The 18,318-nt window shown below is 38.2% G+C and overlaps 1 protein-coding gene across 10 annotated transcripts in view; it reads right to left on the reverse strand.

Moving 5' to 3' along the window:
* Nucleotides 1-445: 445 nt before the first annotated feature.
* AZIN1 (antizyme inhibitor 1) overlaps nucleotides 446-18,318 on the reverse strand; it is a 40,635-nt gene continuing 22,762 nt past the window's right edge. For 4 of the 10 annotated variants that reach the window (XM_023225515.2, XM_023225523.2, XM_023225531.2 and 1 more), the window contains 9 exons: nucleotides 14,741-14,914; nucleotides 13,518-13,690; nucleotides 11,058-11,192; nucleotides 9,079-9,160; nucleotides 8,609-8,683; nucleotides 7,477-7,639; nucleotides 3,912-4,027; nucleotides 3,367-3,581; nucleotides 446-2,768 (listed from right to left, as the gene is read on the reverse strand). In XM_023225515.2, the coding sequence (XP_023081283.1) occupies nucleotides 2,657-2,768; nucleotides 3,367-3,581; nucleotides 3,912-4,027; nucleotides 7,477-7,639; nucleotides 8,609-8,683; nucleotides 9,079-9,160; nucleotides 11,058-11,192; nucleotides 13,518-13,690; nucleotides 14,741-14,914 (1,245 nt within the window). In that variant the 3' untranslated portion in view covers nucleotides 446-2,656. Of the gene's footprint in view, nucleotides 2,769-3,366; nucleotides 3,582-3,911; nucleotides 4,028-7,476; nucleotides 7,640-8,608; nucleotides 8,684-9,078; nucleotides 9,161-11,057; nucleotides 11,344-13,517; nucleotides 13,691-14,740; nucleotides 14,915-18,318 lie in introns of all 10 variants that reach the window. The other 6 variants (XM_023225552.2, XM_026454974.2, XM_026454975.2 and 3 more) reach the window with 3 other exon arrangements.

Raw genomic sequence — 18,318 nt, forward strand, 5'->3', positions numbered from 1 at the left:
AAGAACAAAGAGATGCTTTTCATTTCAGCAGAGTTCAGAAGACTTCTTAAGGCCAAGACAGGTTAGCACACTAAAATATATACTCTAAAAAACAAGAAAAAAGGAATTAAGCAATGTGTGGCTTCTCTAACCCAGTATTTCCATTTAATGGTATTAATGCCCATGTTTACTTGGAATAAATCTAGCTTAATTTGTCAATCTATTCATTTAGTCCAAGTTTAAAATTGTTAAGAGGCTAGTGAACTGAAGTATTTAGAAAAGGTTGTCCTGGAAACAGTGCTCACATATATACTGGACTTTATCAAAATTTCATTGTTCTATACATAACTCCCAGCATTTTTTAGCAGAATCAATTTACTTTCTAATAAAGCAAGATTATTAATATACATAAAGCTAATATGTAAAATTTTACCTCTATTTCAGATAGAAGCCAAAGCAAAACATAAGGAATAAAAACATTTATCTATGTATTCAGAATCACACACAAGTTACCTTTACAGTTCAATTTACTATATAGAAATCATTGGGTTTTATATTTTCAGTTAACTTTTGAACTGAGATTACAATATTATAACAGAAAAATTTACATTAATTCAGAACTTTTTAGCATACCAAATTGAAATACATAGGTTCAAATTTCAGATTTATGGCAAACAGTCTTCAAATACAATACAGACATTTCTTAAAAGTTACCATATCATTCACATGTGATATTTGCAACTCTGAACTGTTTCATATAGAACAGCTCTCCTGCAGATATGGCAAAGTTGATATGCCATGAAGTTCAAGGCCTGTATAGTCAAGCCAAGGACTCAAAGTTGCACCATCTTTAAAAGGTTTGGCATTTCTGGACCACAACAATGCACAACATGTAAAGAAGGTAGGAAGCAGTTCCCCCTCCTTGTTAAACGGTTAAAAAAAAGTTACATGGTAGCTTGGAATTTTGCATAAAACCCCATAATATACCTTGGAAAAGTCCAAGGGCAATTTGATGGCAATGGATTGGGGTCCTATATATATACATTTTTTTAATAGAACCCATGACAGTCAAATGGGCATTAATCAAATCAAAAAAATATTAAGCACCTACTGGTTTAAGAGATTTAAATTTATTAGAGATTCATGATCAATTTCTTTCCACCTCAAAATCAAGGTGTAAAAACCAGCTATTAAGTGCATTCCAAACTTCTCCTATGTAGCACAGGTAGAATATTCTGTCCATTGGCACCAAAGTGAAGTCACATTTCCTCTTGGGAGACAGAAATTCCACACCTGAACATAGAGTAAGTTAGGAAAAAATGACCCCTGTTGTTTATTACTATTGTGATTCTGAGATCTAGGATTTCTAATATACTAGCAGTACACAAAGCAAATTCCTGGCAACAACTGTCAGGTTAGTGATGCTAACTCCCTTCGCCCAATCACCATAAAGTTTTAGTAAGAAAAGAATTAAAAGTAATGACTAAGCAGAACAAATTGGAAATAACAAGAAACTAAGGGGACAGTTCAAACCAACAACAAAAAATCCTAAATTTGAAATAACTGCAACTGAAGATAGTAAGTGTGCTTCACCCCAACCCCCACCCCAACTCTGAATTTAAACATTCCGTGCAAAAGAGCAACAGGTTTCTGGATAAAGATGTAGCCCTTCTTAAGTTTTAGTGCTCTGCAGTTTTCTGCAATTTTATTTCCCTCCCCCCAAGTTTATTCAAAGTATTTAACAGAATCTTCCATTTCAGCCAAAAGATAGTGATTCAAAGATTTACTAAGGTACTCTATGCATTCTATCTATACAGTAACACCTATTTATTATTACAATTGATTTATGCAGGATTAACATTTTTGGTGTTAAAATTGTTAAACATCATGCTTACTGCACATTAACTCTCCATAATGAATCTGAACTTCACAATGATTTACCAAACACTTTACTTAAATTACTAATTAAATAACTGAAAAATGCACTGAGCCAAACAAAACTTAACTGGGCTATAAAGAAAAAAACCCTTCAAAACAGTCCATATACACATCTATTTCAAAACTACCTTTGCTAGCTAGCCCCTTTCCCAAAGTTTTAGCCTGAAAAAACAGTAAAATCTACACAAAATTTTATTGCAATCATACAAGGGTTACATTAGGTCAACAAATACTATGATGCAATTTTACATATATTAAACTACAGTTCAAAGCACAAATTTACACATTCTAAATACACTAAACGTTATCTAATGAAGTCACACTGGTCTTCCGCTAACATTTGATATATCTGGGTGAAAGACATGAACTTTACAAGACTTTAAACACAAATCCTTAGTATAAAAACTGTGTTCTTGTATGTAAACGATTTAATGGGGAACCCAATTAATGGGCTTCCATCTCCACTAAGTCATCCATTTTGTTGCATATTTTATTTTAAACGCTTAAGTTTATTTAAACTGGTAGGTTTAAATCTGGACACATTATCTAAATCTCCCATTATCCCCAATGAATTATAGATGAAAGCTGTTTTTGTCTGGTCCCAAATAGCTATTACTAATAGTTTTTGTTGCCAAAAGAATTAAGAGAGTAAGATTGTTTAAATTATTTTTCCACACTGGAATGCTGACCAGACAAGCTTAACCTGCAACTTCAGATCTAAAGAAGCGTTAATGCCTGTTTAAGCTTCAGCGGAAAAGCTGTCTTCTTGGCTCAGCTGAATGCAAGAAGGCACAAAGAAGAAGTTCTTCATCATTGAGTCTGAAGTAATTCCAGCATCTTGCATCTCATACCTAAATAGAAAAAATTCAGTTAAATTCTGAATTTAAGCCCAAAGACGATGTAATCATCTAACAAATGGATAATAAAATAGGACTATAACTAGTCTTCCAAATACCTTTAAAAGATCATCATTTTTTCTATTATAGCCACGCACTGCAGAGTGATGTTTGGGTCAGACTACACATATGACTGTGGTATACTCCTAAGATTACAGTGAAGTTTAAAAATTCCTATCACCTCGTTACATTGCAACAATCATGTCATAGCACAATACAATGTATTATCCTTTCTATGTTTTAAGTATCTTAAGATACACAAATGCCACTGCATTATAACTGCCAATAGTATTAAACAGAGTAACATGCTGTATAGGTTTGTAGCCTAGGAGCAATATACCACATAGCCTAGATTATGTAGTAGACTATGCCGTCATAAAATCACCTAATGTTCCATTTGTCAGAACAAATTCCCATCATTAAGCAACCACACTGTACAGGCAATATATGACTGTACCTCTAAGTTTAGCATTCATCACAGAATTAAAACTTATTAGCAAGTCTACAAGGACAGTTCAAATATCCCACCTGCCTTAAAATAAAATCACCTTACCAATCACTGAATGACATCATGTAATAAATGGCTGGCCTCTGAAAATCATTAAAAGCAGAAGGTTCATGGAAAGAATCTGCTCCCATGTTATCAAAGATAAGCCAATCTCCCACATTCAGCTCAGGAAGAAGACAGCTTTCCACAATTTGATCAAGCTCATCACAGGATGGACCCCAAAGGCTGCTTGTAAACAGAGGCTCATCTTCCTTGTATTTCTGTAGGAAAAGTTTTACAATTTTTACTCATACTTATGTAGGTATTGAATTTGTGGGTAGGTAAGTATTTTTCACTGTCTCAGATCCAATGTGTTCATGGAAAAAAGACCTAGAGCCAAGGGCAGGGTGCTCCTTAAGCCTAATTGGTACCATTAACTCCACTTAAAGGCAACAAACTAAAAAAGGGACTCCACCAGAAGAACGCAAATCCTCAAAAGGGGCATTTTTCCCCATTCTAAAATGTTTTTCAAAAAATTGGGAAGCATCTTAAAAATAACAGCTCAGTTTATAAAATGCCAAATAGGTTTTAATATTTCTGATAAAACTTGCCTTGTGAACCTCTGGAATGGTATTTAAGTCCTCAGACAGTTTACTTGCAAAAGAACCATAAACACCGTCATTCATATAATACATGAAGGCTGGTTCATCACTTCCGGTTTTTTCTACTGGAATAAAACAGGAAAGGGGAAAATGAATTTTTACTAAAATGGCTCATATAAAACAAATAAATGTAATTTTCACATTTCTCAAACTATTTAAACTTAAAAAGACACAGACTACTCATTTCACAAAGGAAGATAACCAATGAGCACAAGAAAAAAGTGCTCTATGGCTGGATGCGACAGCTCATGCCTGTAAAATTCTAGCATTTTGTGAGGCTGAGGTGGGCGGATCACTTGAGGTCAGGAGTTCAAGATCAGCCTGAACAACATGGCAAAACTTACTAAAATAGAAAAATTAGCCAGGTGTGGTGGTGCATGCCTGTAATCACAGCTACTGGGGAGGCTGGGGCACTAGAATCCCTTGAATCCGGGAGGCAGAGGTTACAGTGAGACAGTGAGCCAAGACTGCGCTACTGCACTCCAGCCTGGGTGACTGAATGAGACCCTATCTCAAAAAAAAAAAAAAAAAAAAAGTATTAAGATTCTTGAAGCCTTTCTGATAGTTGCTGTTTCAAAAAAAGAGGAAAAAGATCAAGCAGCAAGGAAAAACACTTTTTAGTTTCTTTTCAAATCAGTAAGAGGAAGGCAATATATGCACAAGTAATTAAATATGTGTTTGAATGTGGAATTAAAAATAAAAGTTGAGATTGTGCCACTCACTCCAGCCTGGATGACAGGGCAAAAACCCTGTCTCAAAAAAAAAAGAAAAGAAAAAGAAAATAGTGCTCTATATCATTAGTCATCAGGTAAATGCAAATTAAAACTACAGTGGGATACCATTACCACCAACCTATGACTGGATCAACTTAAAGACTGACAATACAAACTATCAAAGAGCATGAGGAGCAACCCGAGTTCACATGTATACACTGCTAGTGGGAATCTCTGTGTGTGTGTGTGTGTGTGTGTGTGTGTGTGTGTATTGAGACAGGGTCTCACTGTTACTCAGGCTAGAGTGCAGTGGTGTGATCACAGCTCACCGCAGGTTTGAGCTTCAGGAATCAACAGATCCTCTCACCTCACTCTGAAACCTTTGAAAACGCCCATTCTACTCACAGCTCCTCTACTCTTAGCACAACCAATACTCATTTTCAGCTTTATCACTCGCCACAAAAAACAAACCAAGGCTCCTTGGAAAAACAACTGATTACCGGACTAAGGCAGAAAAAGGTTAAAATGAGCCTGGAACATCTTGATATACCAAAAAAGAAGTGCTCAGAGAATAACGGAGACATGTCAAGGGAAAAATGAGAGTAATAGATTATATAAACATATTGAATAAAGATCTAATAGTCTAAACTCATAAATAAACAGGAGGGAAGGAAAAGATATTCTTTAAGTAAAGGCTAATATAAACAATAATGAAGTTAGAAATTTATCAATAGATGCTAAAACTAATGGGGTGAAAATCTGGTTAGAAACAGGTAGTTTATTTACAGTCTCTAATTAACTTGCCACTTCACAATGGAGAGAAACCTGCCTGACACAACCTTAAATAAGTGCTCAAAACTAGCATTTAAATAAAAAAAAAAATAGCTGGGCGTGGTGGCATGCACCTGTAATCCCAGCTACTCGGGAGGCTGAGGCAGGAGAATCGCTTGAGAAAGGCAGGAGGAGGCGGAGGTTGCAGTGAGCCAAGATCATGCCACTGCATTCCAGCCTGGGCAACAAGAGCAAAACTCTCTCTCAAAAAAAAAAAAAAAAAAAAAAATCACCACAAGGCCAGGTGTATTGACTCAAGCTTGTAATCTCAGCACTTTGGGAGGCTGAGGCAGGTGGATCACTTGAGTTCAGGGGTTTGAGACCAGCCTGGGAAACACGACCAAACCCTCTACAAAATAAAAATAGAAAAAAACCTAGCCAGGCATGGTGGCATAGGCCTGTAGTCCCAGCTATGCAACAGGCTGAAGGTGGGAGGCCTGCTTAAGCCAGGAGGTTGAGACTGCAATGAGCCCTGATGGAGCCACTGTACTCCAGCCTGGGCGACAAAACAAGAAAAAACACCTAGCATCATCAATATTAGAACAGACCACTATCATGTGCCTCCTAACATGATGAAGTGAGAATAATAGACTAACACTTCAGTGGACTTCATGCCCCAAATGCATAGCCTAAAAAATATAATCACGGCTGGGCACGGTGGCTCACGCCTGTAATCCCAGCACTTTGGGAGACCGAGGTGGGTGGATCACGAAGTCAGGAGATCAAGACCATCCCGGCTAACGGTGAAACCCTGTCTCTACTAAAAATACAAAAAAATTAGCCAGGGATGGTGGCAGGTGCCGGTAGTCCCAGCCACTCGGGAGACTGAGGCAGGAGAATGGCTTGAACCCAGGAGGCGGAGCTTGCAATGAGCCAAGATCGTGCCACTGCACTCCAGCCTGGGAGACAGAGCGAGACTCCATCTCAAAAAAAAAAAAAAAAAAAAAAAAAAAAAAAAAAAAAAAAAAAAAAAAATATATATATATATATATATATAATCACGAGGAATCATCAAACAAACCCAAACTAAGGATCAGCTATGAAATTTCTACTCTTCGAAAATGTCAAAGTTAAAAAATACAAAGTAATGAGCTGAGAAGCTATCCAGATTCAAGGAGAAATGACAAATTCAATGCGGTCCTGGACTGGATTCTAAACAAGGAAAAACAAAAGCTGGAAAATAAGGTAATATTGGGAAAATGGACCATTTTCCTATGGGATGTGCATCAGTCCACAGTCAAAAAAAAAAAAAGGCTTGTTAATGTAAAACAGTATTTCCTACAATAATATTAGCCAACGAGATGGGACTGTCTAGTGCCTTTTTGTTGGTTTGACTTGAGTTAGATTACAAGCACGCTTTGTGGCCCTTAAGTAAGAAAGTATGAAAACAGAGCCTCCCTGTGATCCATGTGAGAAAAGGAGAAGAGAATAATGGATGAGAATTAATCATCTGGTAGATATTTATCAAAAACACACATATCTAAACATCAGTACCAAGAAAGTTGGATTTGGAAGTCTTATGGAATGGGACCTTGGCTTTAAGATTTTTTTTTTTTTTTTTTTTTTTTTTTTGAGACAGAGTCTCACTCTTGTCGCCCAGGCTGGAGTCCAGTGGTATGGTCTTGGGTGACTGCAACCTTCGCCTCCCGGATTCAAGTGATTCTTCTGCCTCAGCCTCCTGAGTAGCCAGGATTACATGTGTGCGCCACCACGCCCAGCTAAGTTTTGTATTTTTAGTAGAGATGCGGTTTCCACCATACTGGCCAGGCTGGTCTCGAACTTCTGACCTCATGATCCACACGGCTCGGCCTCCCAAAGTGCTGGGATTATAGACATGAGCCACCACGCCTGGCCAGCTTTAAGATTTTTAAAAGCTGAAAACCACCTACAACTTCATGACCATCTGTTCGTTTCCAGACTAACTGCAATTATCTACCAACACAAATAAAACTATGAACTTCATAACTTACCTCCAGAGGGAAATTTATCATTTTCAACAACTTTCTTTGCTATGATATTAACTGCAAGTGTAAATGCAGAAGACACATAGTAGCTTCCGGGTTCTGAAATTATCTTAACACCAGATCCTTCAGGAAAGTAGATATCCAACAGAGGGCTGATAACATGATTTACCTGTGGATTTTAAATGCCACATTATGATCTCAATATTAGATCAGATAATTCGTAACATTCAGAAACTGATATTAACAAAATCTTCTAGGAAAATGGAGCAGTTCCAATCACAGACTATGAACCTTAGCAACTTCGTAATTATCTCCAAGCAATTAATTAGGCATGCTTTCAAGTCAGTTTATTTTGTAACTATCAGAATGGCATTAATTTTAAAAATAGATAGTTCTAATAACAAATACCTACTGGTATTTGTTTTTGTTTTTTTTTTAAGTCATTTTTCTATACTTGATCACTAAAAACAGAAGCAAAATTTTCAAATCATAGTTTCTAGATATTGCAGAAGGAAGGAAGGAGGGCAGAGCAGGAAGGTGAGAAAACAGGTGTGACGTGCATCTGGCCTAAGTGCTAAAGTTGGCTGGGAGTGGTGGCTCACGCCTGTAACCCCAAAACTTTGGGAGGCTGGGGCAAGAGGATCACTTGAGGCCAGGAGTTCCAAGACCAGCTTGGGCAATACAGAAAGACTTTTTTTTTTTTTTTTTTTTTTTAAGTCCCAGCTGCTTGGGAGGCTGAGGCGGGAGGATCACTTGAGCCCAGGAGTTGGAGGCTACAGTGAGCTATAATTGCACAACTCCACTCCAGCCTGGGCAACACAGGAAGACCCTTTTTAAAACAAAACAAAAAAGGTAGTAGTGAAGTTTTCTAAGTATTAAATCATTTGTGCCATTAAGTATAGAAACACAACTGAAATAGAAAATGTTCCATGATAATGTTCAAAGAATTCTATCAAACTTTTCAAAGTTAGCTAGGTCTACTAACTACCATTAAGTATCCATATTTTCTAAGAATAAAATTTTAAAGAGACGTTACAGGGTTTACTTTCTGCCATTGTAAAAATCCTGCTCTACACATCCACCACTTAAGTAGCAAAGAAAGCAATTATTCTGTTATGTCATCTACTGAAAAGTTTACCTCTTCCAATTGAAATTCAGTTCCTGTGAATCCTCCACCAATGTCTAACATGTTCATCGTAAAGCCAATTTCTCCCTACAGATGGAAAAAAAATTATTTAAATGCTTTTCCAAATTGTAATGGATATGAGAACATTTAAAAAACCCCCTCCTAGGGAGGTAAATATCTGTTCTGATCTTTAGTACAGCAAGTTCTTGGTTTTTTACTGATAGAAACAGATTGGTTCAATGTTAGGTATGCTCTTTGATTTTATTTGTACTCTCTTCTAGACTTATGCAAGTCAATTACTATTTCACTCCTTTACCCGCTTAAAAGGTGTGACTGTATAGAGCTCTGAATGCTTATGTGATAAAAATGAGGTGTGTGACGTTGAATGTAGTCAGAGTAATTCACACAGGCAGAAAACAATACTTAGTCTTTAACTTAACATCCTGGCTAAAATATCAAAATAATTTAAAGAAAGCACTTACAGCCATGTCAAACACACATCGAGCATCAGATAGAGCATGTACGTATACTTGAGATTCTTTGCAAGTACTCGAAACATGAAATCTGAAATACACAGAATAATAACTTTAAAGGAGCAGAAAGTTTTAGAGACATCTCCTGTAATTTCTTTCAACTGTCATTCATCATATTCATACCATTAAGTATCCACATTAACTTTACCAAATACTTAAACCATTAGAAGCATCAGCCTCTAATTAACCAAAGTTACAGTACCAGCTTTTTAGAAAAGGCAATGCCAAGATAAAACTGTAATTCTATAAACAAAAATTCTTAACAATAAGTCAATTATCAGTACTGTTGCAGTTATACAATAAGGTGTGCTTTTATGTATATGTGGTGCTTTTATGTTTATATAGTGAAGTAACAAGCAGTACAAAATCGTATCACATTCAGTTGAGCATAAAATTGAACATTCACTTTTACCCAACCAAATACAAAAATGTGTCTGTTATGAAATAAATATAAATTAACATTAATCAAGTTGAGTAACAGTATTACTATTATTCACTAGTATTACTAGTGATAAAGTTTCAGAACAGAATACTTCCTGATTGTGGCAGTGGTTACACAAGTACTAAAATCCATAGAACTGTACACCATAAAGCCCAATTTTTCTTTTCCCTTTATCTACTTGAGATAGTACTTCATTAATTTTTAATTTTTATGTCAACTTAAATTAAAACTTAGTTGAAATATGAACAAAACTCTCAAATGTGTCAATATTGTCACCTAAGGCAGAATTCAAACTAGACTGACATGGAATGTTATCTATTGTGTAGGGCACAGCACGATCCAATTCTTCGTTTAAAAGACTACCATCTATTTATGTACAAAGTAGAATAGAAAGATACACAGTAAGGTCAGGCACAGAGGCTCACACCTGTAATCCCAGCATTTTGGGAGGCCAAGGCGGGAAGACTGCTTGAGCCAGGACTTTGAGGTTGCAGTGAGCCGTGATCATGCCACTGAACTCCAGCATGGGAGATAGAATGAGATACTATCTCAAAAACTAAATAATAAAATTAAAGATACACAATAAACTATTAACAGTGGGGACTCTATACATCTTTGTGAGTGTTTGAAAAAGCAAGACCTTTTTACTTTAGTAAGAATAGCAATGGACTGGCAAACAACATCTAGGGCTTAGTGTTATTATGTCTGTAATTAGTTCTGAGGATATAATCAAGTCTTTGAACCTCTTGGAGTCTTGGTTTCCTCACACATAAAATTAAAAGGCTAAAGCAAAGTCTAATTTATTGAAATTCCCCAGAGGAATTAAAAGGAGGAAAAGGCCTGACACTTTTATTTTCCTTAAGAATTCTAGCAAATCCCCTCCCATCCAATTTAAAAGGTGGCGATTTAAGTTACTCTGCACTAACCCGAATCAAAATATTATTTGCTATTCTTTTTATTGTGGGGAAGGAGATACAGTTGCAAAACAGTATGAAAAGGGACAAGGCATACTTGTTTTGCCTAAACTAAAAAGAAAACACATACATGGGTGTTAAAAGACTAGAAAAAAATTGCGTCTGGCCGGGCGTGGTGGCTCAAGCCTGTAATCCCAGCACTTTGGGAGGCCGAGACGGGCGGATCACGAGGTCAGGAGTTCGAGACCATCCTGGCTAACACGGTGAAACCCCGTCTCTACTAAAAAATACAAAAAAACCCTAGCCGGGCGAGGTGGCTGGTGCCTGTAGTCCCAGCTACTCAGGAGGCTGAGGCAGGAGAATGGCGTAAACCCGGGAGGCGGAGCTTGCAGTGAGCTGAGATCCGGCCACTGCACTCCAGCCCGGGCGACAGAGCGAGACTCCGTCTCAAAAAAAAAAAAAAAAAAAATTGCGTCTTAGATTTCATGCAAATAAAGTCTTAAATCAATAACCAGAAAGACAGGCTATCACCGTAAAATGTTCAGTTTTAAAAGTTTAAAACAAATACTCACTTAACCCCAATTATTTGGACATCAAGTTCCTTAGCACATTCCAAGAGATGCCTACAGTTCTTCAGGGTAGTGCCAAACTTCATGTTACCCTTTTCACCTCCAATATTATCTTCTGTTGCAATATGTAGTAAGACCCTAAGAGAAGGGGAGATGATTGGGGCAGAGTTGGTTTACATCATCATCAGCACATGTGAAGCCTGAAGATTGTAGGAAGTGTGTTGATTATGTTGCCAGTGCCCCCAAATCCAGCGACGGATGAATCAAGTGAACCTAATGAAAAACAATCCTGTATAGAGAAAAAACTAGCAATTAGGGCCTAAAGCATAAAGCTTACAAGGATGGGATTTTGGAAAATGCAGCAAGTTAAGACTCTGTTGTAGCATCAAGAGTTGGTTGGGCTCTGTAATGAAAGACGACATTACTTTCAAATGAAGTCCATCAGTCCATAAATCCACCTAGGAAGACTAAATTGAATAGCAATGCCATCATTGTCTTTCAATAAAAATATCAGGGCTTTAAATGTCTTCAAATTTCTTTGATTGTGCTAACTAGCTAAACCTCCATGCTTACTGCAAACATTCTTCCTACTAACATAGTTACATGCCAGCAGGTTTCTAACTGGAAAAAAATAGGTGTCTTTTTTGTCTGAGATGGAGTCTCGCTCTGTCGCCCAGGCTGGAGTGCAGTGGCGCAATTTCAGCTCACTGCAACCTCTGCCTCATTAGAGTGCCTCCTGAGTTCAAGCAATTCTCCTGCCTCAGCCTCCCAAAGTAGCTGGAAATACAAGAGTGCACCACCACGCCCAGCTAACTTTTTTTTTACTTTTAGTGGAGACGGGGTTTCACCATGTTGACCAGGCTGGTCTCCTGACTTCAAGTGATCCACCCGCCTCGGCCTCCCAAAGTGCTGGGATTACAGGCATGAGCCACTGCGCCCAACTTAGAAAGCTTTTTTAAAAAATTATTTTATGTGTTTAAACAGCAGCCTTCTAGTCTACTGATTCAAATCTATTTGGTATTTCCTTCCAAACCATGACAATCAAGACAAGATGACCAAGACTGATTACATTTCTTTAATTTCAGGAGCTGAGTAATGACAAACTGCTAGAAGTTACAAATATACAAATTCTTTTTGTATAACTCTTTTCCTATGGATGTATTAATTACATAAACTAAGAAGGTTAATAATGTGGCCATGAAAATATAGCTATGGCTCTCATCTGGTAATTAGAGGACAAGACTGATAAAAGCAAAAATTATTCTAAGGTTAGAATCAGCTCCATCAAGAAGGTGCCAGTCCACAATCTAACATACATCACAAATCACAGCTTGTCTTCAAAGGATCACAGAACAAGATTTTTCAGAAAAACAAGTGGTTCCCTAAAATTTTCCCAACAAGGTTTTCATCCACACAAAGATTTACCAGAGTAATCAATGCTGTCAGGATATCTTAAGTACACCATTAAAGTCAGTATGAAAATTATGTATATACAAAGAAAACACAGATACAGTACATTTTCAGAAACATACGTAACTCATTAAAAAAGTAAGCCAACAACTGCATAATTCAATATGCTTTTAGTATATTCTTAAGCCCTCTTGATATACCAGTTTGTGAAAACCTAAATATTTACCTTAAATCTTTTTGCTTTTAAAAAGGCAAACCTTATCAGGGAGTCTTGCTCTGTTGCCCAGGCTGGAGTGCAGTGGCATGATCTTGACTCACTGCAGCCTCCGGCTCTTGGGTTCAAGGGATTCTCTTGCCTCAGCTTCCCAAGTAGCTGGGATTACAGGCGCAGGCCACCCTGACCTTAAATGATCCACTGGCCTCGGCCTCCTAAAGTGCTGAAATTACAGGTGTGAGCCACTGCACCCAGCCTTAAAAAAGGTAAACTTTCTAATAAAAAAAAAAAAAAAAAAAAGAATTCCTCTGAGTGCATGAAGGTGTAAGTAAAAAATGTAAACTTCACGTTCAAAAAGAAAAGTATTAGCCTTAAAAACAAAACTCCCCAAATCTACGGACTAGGCTTCGAAGACACTGTCAGTAAAGACCATTTAAGAACTATGGCCTGGGGTAGATTAAACCCTCAGCTAAACAGGAAGAAAAGCTGACCACAGCATATCCTGTTCCTAACATTACAAAACTCAGTTACAGAAATAATGAAAATATAGCCATGGCCCTAATTTGATTATCACACCAACTATCAAGGATTCCTTGAAGATTACAAAATTATATCCCCAAACTGCCCTTAATTTTTTTAATCCCAATTCCACACGAAGGATCAAAGGTAGAGAGCCAATAAAATGCTACTAGTGTTTCCCATAGAGGACCTTTAAATAAGTTGTAATTATGATACAGACATCATTGCCCTACCACAAATGCTCCTTCTTCCCAGCTAAAAGACAAACCCAACCCTCTAAGTGGTAAGTAATATTTTCAAGTACTTAGTTTTATACTTACTTGGCATTTGGGTGATTACGCGCAATTTTCTTCAATTCAATTTCATTGTCACATGTCATGATATTCACTCCAACTTTCGCTGCATACTTTATCTGAGACACTTGCTTGCAAGGACTTATGTAAATAATGTTTTCTGGAGATACACCCAACTCTCGCACTAAAGCTATTTCATTCTGTGAAAATGAGGTTAAATTAAGAATACATAATGTCACAGTTCATATTCTGATAATACTTCCTCTACTACTATTACCCCCACCCCTTTTAAAACCAGGGTCTTACTCTTTGTATTCCAGGCTCAAGTGCAGTGGCACAATCATAGCTCAATGCAGCCTCCATCTCTGGGGCTGCTCAAGTGATCCTCCTGCCTCAGCCTCCCAAAGTGCTACGAGTACAGGTGTGAGTAACTGTGCCTAGTCAAACCAATATTTTTATTTAAAAACATAAATAAATAAAAAGTGAGATGAGGTCTCACTATGTTGCCCAGGCTGGTCCTAAACTCCTGGCTCAAGCAACTCTTGCCTCAGCCTCTCAAAGTGGTGGGATTACAGGTGTTAGCCATCGCTCCTGGCCTAACATTGTTAAAAAGAAGCACCAAAGACATCTCAGACCTTAGATATGTGCTATAGTTTGGCCTAGAAGTAGCTCTAGCCTAAGAATGAGGAACAAATTAAAGTTTTCAATTAATAAAGATAAAACGTTTCAAAGGCTCATCACACTGAAACTTCCCTTTCATTGGTGCACTTTAAAAGCTTGTAATTTTCTGGCCGGGCGCGGTGGCTCACGCCTATAATCCCAGCACTTTGGGAGGCCAAGGCGGGTGGATCCTGAGGTCAGGAGATCGAGACCATCCTGGCTAACATGGTGAAACCCCGTCTCTACTAAAAATACAAAAAATTAGCTGGGTGTGATGGCGGGCGCCTGTAGTCCCAGCTACCCAGGAGGCTGAGGCAGGAGAAGGGTATGAACCCAGGAGACGGAGGTTGCAGTGAGCCGAGATCATGCCACTGCACTCCAGCCTGGGTGACAGAGCAAGACTCCGTCTCAAAAAAAAAAAAAGAAAAGCAAAGCTTGTAATTTTCCAACATAGGGCTGCAGATTTAAACAATTATTTCAAAACTCCATCCCAAAGTCTAGCTTCCTTGCATCTGTTCTCTAACCACTGTAACTACATTAAGTTAACTTATTAAATGGTTCAGTTTAGTTAAAAAATGAAAAATACTTACTTTACTGGAACAAGCAAATCCAGTTCCAAGAGCTGCCAAAATCTCAAGTACAGCTGGAGCAGAGTTGCACTTCACTGTGTAGAATGGCTTTATCTGAGCCACTACATTCTGCCATTGACTGTGTTTCTTCACAATCTTTCCAAGATCTCCCACAAAAAATGCATTTTTCCCTGTCTATCATGGTTATGAAAAAAAGACAAATATGAACAAAAAACCATTAAAAATCAAGTATCAAAATAGGAAAGAACATCTTTCCTACACAAATATATGGGCCAAGACATATATTTACATACAGTAGTACATTTAAAGCTTGTTAACTGATTTAGTAAACATTAAAAAAGACTGAATACATTTGTTCTTTCTTCCATTTATTTTGCTGTGCTGTATACATGAGCATATAAAATATTCTCCCCTTTGAGATTAAAAAAAAAACTATTATCAATTACAGTGACGAAAGTCAAAATGAAACTCCCTTGATTTTACTTTTTGACAGTTGAAGAAAGGAAACCTATTTTCTCCCATGCTTCCCCCACTGTTTAAAATACTTTGGCAGCTCAGGATATAATTTCCTAATACAGTAAGAAGAAATGCTAAACAAAAGCTATATATCAACATTAAAAGTGCACCTTAAGATAACATGGTAAAATAAGAGACCATCTTCACTGGGAAACCTCTTATTTTATTACTTTTTTCAGAGTTGAGGTCTTGCTCTGTAGCAGACTGGAGGGCAGTGGTGCAATCATAGCTTACTACAGCCTCCAACTCCTAGAGCTCAAGAGATGCTCCCATCAGGCCTCCCAAAGTGCTGGGATTACAGGTATGAGCCACCGTGCCCGATCAGGAAACCATTTTAAAAAAGACAAGGTTGTTAGTCTGCACATGGAGACGTCAAGATTACATTTTAAAAGTATGTAAGTCTACCAAATATCAGATAAGCCTGAATAAGAATAATCTTCCTTAAAGTTGTGGCTATTCTAGAACTAGAAAGATGACTTATGCTTGTTGAACAGAACATATATTACTCAATGTTAGATAGCAGGCAAAAAAATCTTATTTAGGACGTACAACATCCAAATACTGTTTGAGAATCCATGAAGACAATGTTACTGTTTTGACCTCTTTAATTCACAGTATTTAAAAATGTTATTAGAATACAGTGCCCAACTGATATAAATGCAAAATGCACATTATATGCAGCAGAATTTTAACAGTTGTATTAAGTTATCCATCCTCCCAAGTTATGGATAATCTATAGTATTCTGGAGACAAAAAGTTTATATTTAATTTGATTGGGAAAAAACAAGGTATTTATGGGTACCACCAAGAGAAATGGGATGAAACAAGGTATTCAGCTTCCTTCCTTATCTTAGGCATGATGTGAGTCCAGAAAATTCTCAGTAGGCAATGAAACACAAATTTAGGGAGCAGGGAAGCCTTGTATTTAATGAATATTCAACAAAATTAAGCAGGCTTAGGTAAACAATAGGACAATGAAAAGGGAGATAAGTTAGGAAGTCACTATAATGACGTGCAAAGACGGATAGATAGTGGGAATGGAGGAGGAGATGAATACAAAGACATGATGGAGGCAAGACCAAGGTTAAAAGCACAAACAAAAGGTGGACTGAATGACTCAGAGAACACAGAAGTGTCACCCCGGAACCAGCAGAGAATAGGGTTGAGGACTAATCCTCATTGAACGTTACTAAATGTGGGATAATTTAGATGTGGCATGAAAGGAATATTTCAAAGATTATATCTGACCCCCGAAAAGTGTTGTAAAAAGTCAGAAGAATAAAGTTAAGTGATTAAGAACAATCATAAAAATTTGACTATGAGCTTGCCAGTGGCAACTGACTGAAGAATGACTTGGCAGAAATTGGTTGACCAGTATGACAAGTTTCATGACCAATATGACAAGTTTCATGACCAATATGTCAAGTTTTCAGCAGTTGAATGGCAGAGGAAGACAAAGGGATTTTTGCTAGGATGAGGGGAAGATGAACACGTCTGTAGACTTACGGTCAAGAGAAGGAGAGAATTTTGGATATTCGATTACTGAACACCAGTAACATGAAAAACAATTCTCTAACAAGTTTGGTGGAATATAGGAAATTTTCTCCAATAAAGAAAGATTGTATCATTTAAGTCTAATATGAAAAAAAAATTCAGTTCAACTCATCAGATCTCTTTCACACCATATAGCACAGACTGAAAAGTTGAGGATGTTTTTATTTTTACCAAGTTTACCAGGCTGGGTGCAGTGGCTCACACCTATAATCCCAGCACTTTGAGAGGCCGAGGTGGGTGGATCACCTGAAGTCAGGAGTTTGAGACCAGACTGTCAACATGGTGAAACCCTGTCTCTACTACAAATATAAAAATCAGCTGGGCCTGGTGCCGGGCGCCTGTAATCCCAGCTACTTGGGAGGCTAAGGCAGGAGAATCGCTTGAACCAGGGAGGCCAAGGTTGCAGTGAGCTGAGATCGCACCACTGCACTCCAGTCTCGGCAACAAGAGCGAAACTTCGTCTCAAAAATTAAAAAAAAAAAAAAAAATCACCTTAAGTAGCAGTGAGTATATGATTCTGTAGAAGTTGACTCCTGGAGCAGTAGAGAGTAAGCATTCAGGATAAATTATCAAATTCTCAATGAACATACACAACCAAGATTATCTGAAAGTAAATTAATATCCACTGAAGAATACAACTGAGACCAGGCGCAGTGGCTCACACTTGTAATCCCAACACTCTGGGAGGCCGAGGCAGGCAGATCACATGTTGGTCAGGCATTCAAGACCAGCCTGGCCAACATGACGAAACCCCATCTACTAAAAATACAAAAACTGAGGCCGGGCGCAGTGGCTCATGCCTGTAATCCCAGCACTTTGGGAGGCCGAGGCAGGTGGATCACCTGAGGTCAGGAGTTCGAGACCAGCCTGTCCAACATGGTGAAACCCCATCTCTACTAAAAATACAAAAAATTAGCTGGGCATGGTGGCGGGCGCCTGTAATCCCAGCTACTCGGGAGGCTGAGGCAGGAGAATCGCTTGAACCTGGGAGGCAGAGGTTGCAGTGAGGCGAGATCGTGCCACTGCACTCCAGCAGCCTGGGCTACAAAGGGAGACTCCATCTCAAAAAAAAAAAAAAAAAAAACTTAGCTGGGCATGGTGGCACACATCTGTAATCACAGCTACTCAGGAGGCTGAAGCATAAGGATCCTGTATCAATTGCTTGAACCCAGGAGGCAGAAGTCACAGTGAGCCGAGATCATGCCACTGAACTCCAGCCTGAGCAACAGTGTAAGAAGCCATCTCAAACAAAGAAGCAAAAAAAAAAAAAAAGAATTGAGGCCGGGCACAGTGGCTCATGCCTATAATCCCAGCACTTTGGGAGGCTGAGGTAGGTAGATCACCTGAGATCAGGAGTTCAAGACCAGCACAGCCGACACAGTGAAACCTCGTCTCTACTAAAATACAAAAATTAGCCAGGCGTGGTGGTGTGCGCCTGTAATTCTAGCTACTTCAGGAGGCTGAGGGAGGAGAAATGCTTGAGCCCAGGAGGCGAGGGCTGCATATGA

The sequence above is a fragment of the Piliocolobus tephrosceles genome, chromosome 7 (assembly GCF_002776525.5).
Source record: "Piliocolobus tephrosceles isolate RC106 chromosome 7, ASM277652v3, whole genome shotgun sequence".
Taxonomy (NCBI): Eukaryota; Metazoa; Chordata; class Mammalia; order Primates; family Cercopithecidae; genus Piliocolobus; species Piliocolobus tephrosceles.